Source organism: Alligator mississippiensis, chromosome 3 (assembly GCF_030867095.1).
Source record: "Alligator mississippiensis isolate rAllMis1 chromosome 3, rAllMis1, whole genome shotgun sequence".
In the NCBI taxonomy this organism is placed as follows: Eukaryota; Metazoa; Chordata; order Crocodylia; family Alligatoridae; genus Alligator; species Alligator mississippiensis.
The window spans coordinates 120695236-120707638 of NC_081826.1; the positions used below are offsets into that span (position 1 = coordinate 120695236).

The window sequence follows — 12403 nt, forward strand, 5'->3', positions numbered from 1 at the left end:
TTAATGTACAGGCATGCATTATTATTTCTTCTCCTGAGCCTGAAAAAGGAAAGGAAAAAAATATATAAATGAACAACACTTCATAACTGAAAATGTACCTCTTGTTTGTTTTGCTCACTCTCTTTCTTCTTTGTAGCCTCAGAAACTAGTTCTGAGAATTGAATAACATGTAGCATTTGAATATAGCAGGTTACATTTTCAAGTTAGTCTACATACTGTACATTGATGCTTAAAACATCATCTGTGTGAGGAAGTGCTATTCCTGTGTCCAAGGTCAGAGAAACTTGAAGTTACATGACAGACCCAAGCTAAGTATAGGATGAAAAATGGAATAGAATTCACATTTCAGGCTCTCATTCCTAAGCTGAATTCCTTAGTCTGCTGCTCTTGCTCCTGTCCCAGTGGTAGCTTTCTCAGTTTCATGTGCCCTCAGGTGGTCTGACACAAGTGACACGATACTGAGAAGAATGAGAGACAAGCCAGACAAAAACTGACAGGGATAATGCTAAAATCTCATGTGTGTGTCCAAAGTGAGATTTATACGTGCGCACTTATTTTTAAATTGGATTTAGCATGAAAATGCTTCATTAGAACAAGAGTTTTCTCTAATAGCTATATAATGCAACTTGTGGTCTTTCCTATTTCGTGTCTTTTAAAGATGAGTATCATCTCTCTCAATATAAAAGAACATGTATGTACTTGTAGATTGTCATGTAAAGTGTATACTGTACACATTCTTTTAGGAACCTCACACTCTTTTTACTTTCAGCCCTCACAGTTTGAACAGTGCATTATCCATTCCTTGCAGTCACTCAAGAGTGTTATTGACTGCAAACCTGGAGAGGCCAGTGTAAGTCTTAATCTATACTGTTATTTTATTTAATTGAAATGTATTACTGTTAGATTTAAGAATGATTTTGGTATAAGCATGCATTTTGGTACATAATATTTCACTATTTTAGTGGAGAATACAAAGAAGGAAGTTTTAGGCTGAAACAAGGTATTACGGAAGCTCCTGAAGATCTTGTTGTTTTAACTTGCAGAAAAAAACTCTTTGCATGAAGCCAGCTTCAAAATCTGTTCATATGGCCTTTTCTTTGTGGGGGAAAAAGTGAGCTGTATTTAAATTTTTAAGTATTTTCTTTAATTAATTGATTCACTACATTCAGTTTAATATTTATCCTTGTAAATACATGCTGTGACCCATAGCTGTAGCTTTGAAATGGTGCTGAGACTTACCTGAGAAAGTCAGTGCCCTAGGTACTTGACAGATGTTAAAATGATGGTACAGTTGGGACTGGAGGAATTATGCCACATCCCAAACATTGTGCCTCCTGCTGTGTGTGTCTGGTATGACAGAAGGTGCAGTGTTTGGGATGTGGACTAATTCCTTAAATCCTAATTGCACTTTTACTAAGCTACCCTCTGCCCCCTGACAGGTTCCAGACCCAGAGTAGTCAGGGTCTGGTCTGACAATCAGCTGATTGTTGGACTGATTCTGACAGACCCAGATAGGGTTCATGACTTGGAGCTGTTGGGGCCAGTCTGATAATCAGCTCTGGGACAGCCCAGCTGCAAACATGGCTTTTAGAAGTCCTGGGGCACCAGGACCCTGGGATTGTGGAGATTATCCTCTGTATTGCAGTCCTTGGGCCCCATGATACCTAAAAAGAACAACTTCGACCCAGTATTTTTAAGTGCTGTACCTTAAGGCAGGAAAGTCTTTCAGGCTCAGGACTTGCCAGGTTCCAAGTACCCCAGAACCCCTTAGCTCCCTCCATTAGGGGACCTTTCAACCCACTCTCTCAGCAACTGATTTTCAGCATTGGAATTAAGGTTGTCCCAGTCTCAATGCCAACCCTTGCCCCTTCGCTGCTTTTCAATTTCTGTGGCATACAAATGAGACACAAAGATGTTTATGTATGTTTTGTGGAGTAACTTGGTAGCTGGCCTGACACTATGGCACCATAAATCAGCTGAACATATAGCTAACACTGTTAGTATTTATGATGCAATTAACACATTAATCGCATGATAACTGTAGTGTGTTGCAGGAGCCTTAGAGAGCCAATTATAAGTACAAATCACACTAGACTTTGTACAGAACATAACCAATGGTTTCCTTTAACTGTTTGTCATCTTTTAGAATCTAAAAGATGACAAACAGTTAAGGGAAAGCAGGTAAGATAGTAGGAATATCCCTAACAGCACAGACAAAGGGTTGTTAAATTGTAGCTTTTATGGCTGCTAATTCTGTAGCAACCCAAGTGAGCCAAATTGCCTAACTTTGACCCTAAGTGATGCAGAGTTAAAGTTGAAGTGGTTTTGCAAGACATGACTTGCTGTGGATTTGTGCTACTTAGCTGTTACAATACAGCTGTTTGTACCCCTATCCTTTGATATTGATACAGTCTTTATATCTGTTTATGCCCTTACTTTTGTATGGCAAAAGATAAAAGTATTGTCTATTGTCTTAAGTTACTGATCCCACAAGATGCCGAGCAACTCTTGTGACTCCTGTGAAGCTTGAGGAAAATTAGCGTTCTTCAGAAATTCTCTGTAACTGCTAACACCTCATAGGTGCTTAGAGAGAGACCCAAGCCTGATATTCTCCATTTACATATAGATTGGGTGCAGTGTGGGCAGAAGAAATGCAAACTTAACTCCACAATCCAAACAGTGCATCTCAGATTGGAGCTGGAAAACATGAAAAGGAGTTCAGTCTCCATGACTGCTTGTTCCTTGGCCTCTGTTTTGAGACAGTCAGCAAGACTGTCAAATGTTGCTGTCATCTGCAGTAAATGTTCTCTCCCATTGGGAACTGGATGCTAATCTGTAAGGACCAGGTTAGATTTGGACTAGTGATCCTGAAGAGTTCTTTGTTTCTTTTAAATAAAATCTTTTCATCCAGCCAGCATTTTGGTATATTCCATGGGTAAACGATTGGGCTGTACGTAAAAAGTTGTTCTTTTCCACTTCTCCTTTTGTCTCATATATTTCTTTTTCAATTTGAAGATATGAAATTTAACCATTGTTGGGTGGTATTGTATCTCAATTTATATTCCCAGGATTTTGTAACCCCTTTGGGACAGGTCCTCCTACATTCTCTGTTGCTTGGGCTTTTTCTTGGGACTTGTTCTGCCAACCACTCTTTACCCTGGGCTTTCTCAAAGGAGCAGTATATAACAAAATGATAGAAAGGGCTGACTACCTCTAATGTTAATGTCTTCTTTTTCCTTGCTCCCTTGGCAAGAAGGCCTTGAAAGCCATTCCACTGAAATAGAGTATGTGTGTGTCCATGTACAGGTTTTCCAGCAACATAAGACACAGGAAGATGTGTGCCAGCTGAGTATTAATATCATGCAGGTAATTCCATTTTACTTAATATGTTTGAATTGAAAGCACAGCTGAGAAACTAAAGGCTTTCTCTGCACCTATCCCTTCCCTGAAAGTGATAAAAAGGTTGTTACACAGGATTGACTGTTATCACAGGATGACTATTATTGTTTCACCATTACATCCTGGGACCTTCATATACAAAGGATGTGTTTTAACTTAAAAAAGAGAAAATTATCATAGCTAAAGGGCAGTAATACTTAACACTGGGAGTGCAGGGGAATGGGTTTAAGTACTAACTGAATGAAGACTTTAACGGGTTTCCTTCAAACATCTGAACTAGTATAAGTTTCATAGTTGCATAGTTGTTGATGGAGAGCAACTAGAGTTAGAGGATTGTTGCTAATTTTCCTTAACTGAGAATCTGGCTTTTCGTTGCCTGTTGTTAGAAACCAATGCTTTTTTCAACAAAATTTGAAATTATTTTTGTTATTAAATAATTTTTTTAAATATTGTAACACACTGCAGTTTTAAAAACTGATTTTACTGCTTTATCAACTGAAATATCACAAACCAAACAAAAATTAACTTAGTGGTCCTCAAGGGATGTTTGTTTGGAGTCTCTGTTGAGGCCGAGTACTTCAAAGCCTTTAAATATGATATCTTCCTAGGCATCCAGTAAACTTGTAGTTGTATGATTTCATTCACCCCTGTTGGGGGTTTAGCAGGGCATTTAACAAGGTGAAAGTACAAAGAAAAGGCAAATACTTTGCCACAGGCTTACGAAGGCTAATAAGATGAAAGAAAGCATTTTCAAGGCATAATAAAAAGTGCTTTTCTAATTTATTTGAGCTTTAAAAAAATTAGGAACCTTGTGCTTATTATATATATTAGTATGGTAAAAATACACATATTGTGCTTAGTAGGTAAGCTCTGAAGCAAATCCAGAACTTATTTTATTATTTCTTAGGTTTTTATAGATTATTTGGAGCAACTAAGTACCAAGCCAGATGGTGATATAGATACCACACAGTAAGTAATTTGAACTTGAAATTGAGTCAGTTAGAATATTTTGAAATTACAAATAGCAGTCAAATTAACCTTCCCATCCAAAGGCATCATCATTATATTTGTGTTTATATAATTTCTTATAAACAATTTTTGGCTTTGGGTAACTATTCAATAAAATAGGATGTAATTGTACCCCCCCCCCCAAAATGAATGGTATCTTCAAATATTGTATAAGATAATGAAATATGAATATAATACCTCTTTGTTTTTAAAAAGATGATATAATGCATAATGAAAGCCGTCATCTTCAAAAAGTTTCTTCTTGATTCCCAAAGGAAAATACTTTTTCTCACTGTTACAGTTAAAACAAGAAAAGAGCTGGCTTGGTGTTCAGGTTGGATAGTATCTTTGCTTATGGTCATTGATAGAATTTCTAAGTGATCTATATATATATATATATATATATATATATATGAAGTTGCCTTCATCACCGAATAATTACTAGTAAGAGGAAACATTGCTTGCTTTGCTTTTTGTAAAATTTTACTTTAGAAATGTGCATAAGTCACTAATTTCAGACATAATTAGACATAAGAACCTAAATTGCTAAGAGAATTAGTCTTATCCCTTTGTAAAACAAAAATAAAAAAAACTTGGACATATTGCTTGGATTCGTCACGATGTTTGACAGGAAAAAAAGAATGAACCAAAAGCTAGTTTATTTGGGGAACTGGCCCTTCCTTTGCTGTCTAGGGGAAGTGGACAACGCAGATTTTATTATGTACCAAAGAAGGCACAGAAGAGGTGTGAAACCCATATACATGCATACCAAATATCATTTTGAAATAAAGACCTATAACTAGAAAGACACTACCTGTTTCTAAAGTACTTAATGGCTTTGTGTTTGATTTAGGACAATCCTAGGTCTTTCTCTGCTTTCTCCTTCATGCCAGGAGAAGCTTTGACAAGGGACTTAAAGCTTTTCTGATGAATCCAGCACATACCAGAAAACTTCTGTAAAAGAATACAACCAAAAGAGTATTATACTATTTCCTTTTTTCCCCAAAATATTTACAGTCTTTCAGTTGATGTTTCTTCTCCGGATTTATTTGGAAGTATTCATGAAGACACTAGTTTATCTTCTGTAAGTATTGTTTTTTATCTACAAAGGAAAAACTAACCACTAAATAAGGCTTTCAAAACATGGCCCTTTTCTTTCATTGTGTGGTTGTACACAGAAAAAAAAACAATTGCATGGGTTACAGTTTTGTGTCCTTGTGTCCAGTGCTGTCCCTCAATAAGTGACGCTAAATCAATGTAGCTTTACTTTGTAGTGGAACAGCTGCTAAGTTACCATACATTAACTTCCATTTACTGTGGGATAGGGAAGACGCATGAAACAATTACAACAGATCATCTTGTAAAGCAGCAACTCATCCTCCCCCCACTCTTACAATTAACATAATTGTGTTTTTTCCTTTCCATAATTGTTTTTCACAAAGCATTTCTGTATTCCAATTATATGCTCTAAACAATATATATATTTTGAGTGTTAAATGTAGGGTTCTTGGAAAAGCTAATATTAGCACTTTTGTCCCCTCTGAGCTTCAAATAATTGGCCGGGTATTGTGTTATTCCTTAAGATACTTGCTTTACTTTCCTATATTATCACATTCCATACAACATTTTGACTCTACTTCTTAATTTTTTTTTTATTTTTTTTTTATTTTAAAGGTTTAAAAAATGTCAAGACCAGCAGCCTACTTACAACCAAGCCAATTGGTTCTACAGACAAATTTAGTCATTGAGTTCTGAGCATCAATTTTTTTCTGCAATGATGGGAAAAGAATATCAGTTTCCACAGCACAGCACACTTGGAACTTAGCTGTTTTCATGTGTAAATGTCAAAATCCTTTTGTTTTTTGCAAGTAGGGAAGATTTTACTTCCTCTGCCTCAGTTATCTCCCATTTTCAAATAGAATAAATATCTTAGGCATATTTGTTTTGAATATTCTGTTACCAATGTATTGTAAATTACTAATGTAGTAGAAAGGTTAATGGGTGTATTTGCTTTGTTAGTCGTTATAGTGGCTTCCTGGAAGATGATACTGTTAGGAATTCTTCCGGGAGGATGAATAATCTCATTCTTAATCAGACATAAATTACTACTATGATGATCTATCCTCAAATAGTTTTCATTTTAAAAGTACTTTGCAAATGTGGATCCTGAGCTTCCTTTTGAGGTCAGAGAATATTTCACACATTTCTCAGGTGGGTAAACTGAGGAATCTAAATGACTTGCACAAAAAGCCTCTGGCAGACACCTCCCAAAAATGATCCTAGCTTTGTTTCCCAGTTGCTGCCTCTGAAACTGGATCTTGACTCTCACATGGGTACCACATTGCTGCACCAAATTCATGAGGATTTACCTCTCTAATTCAGTACTTATTGTGATCCACATTTGTTTTATAATAAATAAAATAATTGGAAAGCAAGATGAAATGGAATATTTCAAATTATCTTCAGAAATAATTTGCAGTTCTGTAAATCTTTGGTTTATTTTGTTGTTGAGAAATAGGAATGCATTTATTTAACACCTGTTTTGCTGTTCTGTTTTGAGCATTAAAATCCAATTTTTGTCAGTGTCACATGAAAATGAAGGCTATCTTGGGTTCCATTTTACAGTGGCCATACTTTTTAATGCTTTTCTAGGAAAAAAAAAAAAAGGCAGAAACAGCTTCTTGCAACGGTGTCCAGGCTTTATTTTTTGTAGTGGGGTCCTTTACCACGGCACTGTATTAGTCAATTATTCCAGTCAGTGTTTCAGACACTGGAGCCCGTAAGAAGGGAAGGTGTACTTACCGAATCATTATACCTAGGCTAACTAAGTTCTTAGAATTTTGTTTTCAAAATATTTGTTAGTAGCATGAAATCAAATAATTTAACAGCGTTTTTATCTCACAGCCATCATTCATGTCAACAAATGCCTTTTTGTTCTCTAGCTATGTATTGAGGAGCATGATTATTCAGATTCATTCCTTTTAATTAATGTTCTTTTTCCTCCTTTAAATCTTCTCTTGCTTTAGGAGCAAAGGCTTTTAATTGTCCTCAGTAACTGCTGCTATCTGGAACGTCATACCTTCATAAATATAGCTGAACATTTTGAGAAACATGGTTTCCAAGGAGTTGAAAAAATAACTCAAGTGAGTAGGAATATTGAAATGAAATATTACTCAGTATGAAGTTTATCTTTTGTTTGTTTTTGTTTGAAGAGCCATCCAAAATGAATTTTAAGATATAAATGGGACTCCAGGTATCAATTTAAAGAAACAATAATAGTTGTTTTGCATGTGTTTCGGTGTGGTCTGTATAACTTGTATAGAAAATGTGACATCTTTTTAGAGATTTTTGTATATTCATTGGCAGTTCTTATCAGATTTCTGAGTAAAGTTTTTTTTTAATGTCAGTGTGCTTTCTCAATGCAAAGACTAAAACAAAAGATCATAATCTTTCAAAATATACTTGATAAATTATTTAATCTAGCAATCTCTACAACTGATAGGTCTTGTTCATAAACTAGTTCAGGGATTTTTTTTTTTCAAAGAACGAAAATGTCAAAGTGGGCGGCAGTAGATGTCTCATTTTCCTGCCTTTTTGTAAAGATTAATCATTTTTTTATGAGAAATGTTGTGACTTAGTCCTGAGGGCCATATAATTAGTTTGTTTCTAGAAATGTTTGTTGTTTGGAAGTAAAGGGTTATGTCTTCCAGTACAGAGCTAATATTTCTCTCCAAACTGTCACTTGTACACTAGAATATATTCTCAAAGCAGTCCTAGTAAGATGTTTCAACTTTAGGGTTAGAATTACTTTGAATATCATTTTCAAAGAGGATGGAAATGATTTGTGTTAATTTTACGAAATGATCTCCTTTCTTGCTCAACTATCCTAAAGTAATTAATGTGCTGAGTTAGGAACTGGTAGTATGGTGAGGCAAATGAGTAAAACAGTATTTGTTCAACAGTGGCTTTTTTAAATTGTACAGCCACATCAAAATAATGTATTTTTAAAATCTTATAGTCTTATGCATTACAAAATTTGAAACATTAAGGTTGCAGAATAATTTTAAATGTACATTAACCCTTTGAACACAGTAAATTATAGTACTCCATAGTGGTACATTTACATTTTCATAGGTCTATGTGAAGCTTCAGTAGCTCATTTGATTTGGAGGAGATTCAACCTGATTTGAGGAGTGAATCTCCAAATCTGAATTGAATCAGGAGACCAAGTAAAAACTTTGAATCGATCTGAAGCATCTGAATTGATTCAGAAAAGCTTTGGAAAAAGATTTGGCCATTTTGGGGATTCGGCCATAGGCTAAACAGGCAGCTGACAGCTGACTCCAGCTGGTAAACCTTTTGGGGTTGGGGAGTGGGGGCTAAGCCCTGTTGCCGCTTGCCCAGCTGGGGTGGTGGGTGGGGAGGGATGCAGGCGCGGCTTGCTCCAGGCAGAAGGGGGCAAGTGGCGGCAGAGCAGAGCCCCCGCTCCCAGTGCTGATGCAGGCACAGCAGTGCTGGGAGCAGAGACTATGCCCTGCTGCCTCCCAGAGTGAGCTGTGCCTGCATCGTACACACCCCCATGCCGGCTGGGCAAGTGGCAGCACGGCAAAGCCCCCTGGTTCCCCACGCCGGGGCAGAGGCAGGCACAGCTAGAGGAGCTGTGGGAGAAGCCCCCATGCCTGCCCTGCCCGGCCCTATCCCCCAACCGGCCCCAGACTCCCAGCGCTTTAAAAAACAAAAACCAACAAAAAATAACCCTGCACTCACCAGCTGCAGGAGCAGCAACTGGGGCCTCAAGGCTCATGGCAGAGCCTCCCTGCACAGTGGAGGGCAGCAAGGATCACTCCTTCCCCACCCCCCGGGTGGCACCTGTGCAGCAGCTGCCCCATGGCATGGGTGCAGCACGACTTGGCAGGGCACCGCACGCTGCCTAGGAGCTGGGGCTGCTGGGGCTGAGCGATGCCAGGCTCCGGCTGACATGTGGAGCTGCCCCAGCTCCCAGGCAAATTGAGCTGATGGCTGGGGAATCAAATCGGCTTGATTCCCCAGCCCTTGGCTCAATTTGCCTGGGAGCTAGGGCACCTCCACATGTTAGCTAGAGCCCGGCACCTCTCAGCCCCAGCTCCCAGGCTGCACGTGGCACCCTGCTGAGTTGCATTGCACCCATGCCATAGGGCAGCTGTCGCACAGGTACTGGATGGGGGGTGATCCCCACTGCCCCGCACTGTACAGAGGGGCTCTGCCATGAGCCCTCACAGGCCCCAATCACCGCTCCTGCAGCTGGTGAGTGCGGGGCTGCTTTTTTTTTTTTTTTTTTTTTAGTGCCGGAAGGCCATGGCCAGGCACGGGATGGCACTGGGCAGGGGGCAACCATGGGGGCTTCTTCTGCAGCTTTCCCCAGCTGATCTGAATCACTTCATCTCTGTGAATCAGCACTGGATCTTCCAAAGCTGATTCATCCAAATCGGTATCTTATTGATAAATCAGGAAAATAGTTATGCACAATGGAATTTACTACATGCACTAACTTTTTCCCCAGCTCAGAAATGTGTTGATTTGAGCTGTTCTGTATTCATCAGAGTAGCTAGAAGAACAGGTAAATAATTGCTGCTGCTAGTTGAGTGGCTGTGCAGCTTACATGAAATACTTGTCAGAAATCCTGTTGTTTAAACACAAACTATATTGAATATGGGAAAGGACAGAAATGGATATTATATAGAATCTGTTAATAATGTGTGTTAATGATTGCAGAATAAAGATGAGGGCAGAAGTAAATGGCACAATGAATTCAATTAGTTCTTGGCAAAGTGGTTCAACAGAATGAACCTGAGCAGTTGCAATTGAGTTTCAATTAAAAACTCCAAATTAGCCTCTCACTAGCTTCAACTTTGAGGGCATGGTATAGTATTTCTGTACAACCTGGACTGAATTTGGGGTTTGCAATGGGGGGTGGGGAACTGCCATCACCACAAATTGAGAGAAATCTGAATCTTACTCTGTATCGTCTAATGTTTAAATTGTCTTCATTTTTTAATTTGGAACCTGATTAGTAGATGATGGTTCATGCTCAAGAAATTACAGACCTTAACTGTCCCCTGTCAGGGTCAAGTTCAAATTGTATCTATCCAGGCATTGTCAGGTTTATCTGTAGGTGGAGAAGAAAGGGGGAGTGTGTGATGTGCCATTTGATGGGCTTAGAAGAGAGGCTTCCAACCCCTTGCTTCTAGGACTCGTCAGCCAGATTAGAAAGGGAGGGGAATAGGCTTAGTTATACTTCAGTAGTTCACTAGAGAAGGAGGTTCCTTTTGCTTTCAGGTCTGAGAAGTTCCAGAGGAAGTGAAGGATTGTATCCATGGAAGGAAAAAGGAGACCTCATTTTCTGCCAACTTGATTTTTCCTGCAGATAATTAGATCTTTGGGTGGGTTTTGAAGGTGTTTTTTGTTTTGATTCTCAGCAGCAGAACTCTCCTCCAGCTGTTCTTAGGAGACTCAGTGAAGAGGGAAAGGAGAGAAGACATTAGCATATGCTGGCAGCATCCATGGTCTCCAGTAATACAGCTGCTTTTCTCCACATCTGCAGTCTTCCCTGAGAATTATCTCCCTATACCAACTTGAAAACTGTACTCCTCCCATTTCTCATCAGCTTTCTGAAGATCCAGTCATTTGTAGGTAGAGCGATTTAGGAGTGACTAGGGATGTAGCAATAGACTTTTTAAAACATTATTATATAAATATTAAAAACAAATGGTGACAGTGCAGAGGTATGTGGCTTTCCCAGGGGCCCAGCATGAAATGCTTATCAGTGCCAAAAACACCATATCACCAAAAATTGAAACCCACATCCCTGAACCCCTAATGGGGTACATATGTACGACCAGCTGTCCCTGTTTCACCTTTCATAGTTCCGCCCCCTCTCCATGGCCGAGTGCAACACAAACTCCTCCACATTTTGCAAGATGAATTTTCCAACTTCAAATGTGACCTGTGCCCAGACCAAGAAGCGGAAGAATTGGAGAGCATCATCGGAGCTGGCGCCTGTGAACTGATTTCTGAGGTTTTCTGGAGTTGCCATTTTGGCCGATTTCCTGCTAAGTCAGGCCAGGCAGATCACAACTTCCCATGGCCTCTTGGTACAGAATAAAGAATATGTACACAGTCTTGGAGAAGCTGAAGTTCAGCACACATTCAAAAAGACTGCTGAACAAAAAGTGGGTGCAGCCCGGGACAGTCAGGAATGGTATGAAAAAATCTCCTCCACCTCATCCTCACAGTAAGGGCAGGCCACTGATGCTGCCTGGTCTGAGTGGCAGACAAAAATGCCTGTGGCTAGGGTCCCATGCAGCAGCTGATACTGATGTTTTGCCACCACTTGTGATGGGTAGCTTGTATAGGATGCATGAGGCCAGTTTGGCTTGCTCCAGTGTTGCTGCCACTGGGTCCTGCCTGCAAATTGTGTCAGTGTGTGTGGCAGGAACATGGGCTTGACATACTTTGACTGTTCAGGTGTACAGTCCTACCCAGAAAAACCTTAGAGCAGATCCCACCACCCTTCTTGCTGGGCACGGGAAGGGACAGCAGAGTACTAATCTCTCCACTTTCATTACTGTCCACATCCAGAGGAACAGGCAGCGATAGAGGATGATCTGTCTAGTGAGGTGCCATTGGGGAGGTCTTGGCATGTGTAGAGGTGGTGCAGCAATTGCATCTGCAGGGAGGGCTGCTTTCACTTCAGCTAACAGGTGTGAAGCAGCATGGACAAAGTGCAGACCCAGCTGGTTGGCCAGGACTTTGGCTGAGAGCCAGGTGGACCAAGCTGCATTGAAGTTGGGTCATCTTCATGATGTGCAACTGGACCAAGGAAACAATGAGGTTTCTGGAGGCAAAGCAAGGCAAAGCTCAGTGTCCCCTGCTGCAAAGCCAAGTTATGGACCAGGGGCTCCTACAGCATCTCTGGAAATTGCAGGTGCCTGCCCTAGGGTGTCAGTCAGAGGTAGGC

At 39.8% G+C, this 12403-nt stretch overlaps 1 protein-coding gene across 5 annotated transcripts in view; it reads left to right on the plus strand.

Annotated features, from left to right (window-relative positions):
* EXOC2 (exocyst complex component 2) overlaps positions 1-12403 on the plus strand; it is a 193347-nt gene that overhangs the window by 120895 nt on the left and 60049 nt on the right. For all 5 annotated transcript variants that reach the window (XM_019490475.2, XM_019490478.2, XM_019490479.2 and 2 more), the window contains exons 18-22: positions 770-850; positions 3307-3366; positions 4307-4368; positions 5425-5491; positions 7434-7550. In XM_019490475.2, the coding sequence (XP_019346020.1) occupies positions 770-850; positions 3307-3366; positions 4307-4368; positions 5425-5491; positions 7434-7550 (387 nt within the window). The remainder of the gene's footprint in view (positions 1-769; positions 851-3306; positions 3367-4306; positions 4369-5424; positions 5492-7433; positions 7551-12403) is intronic.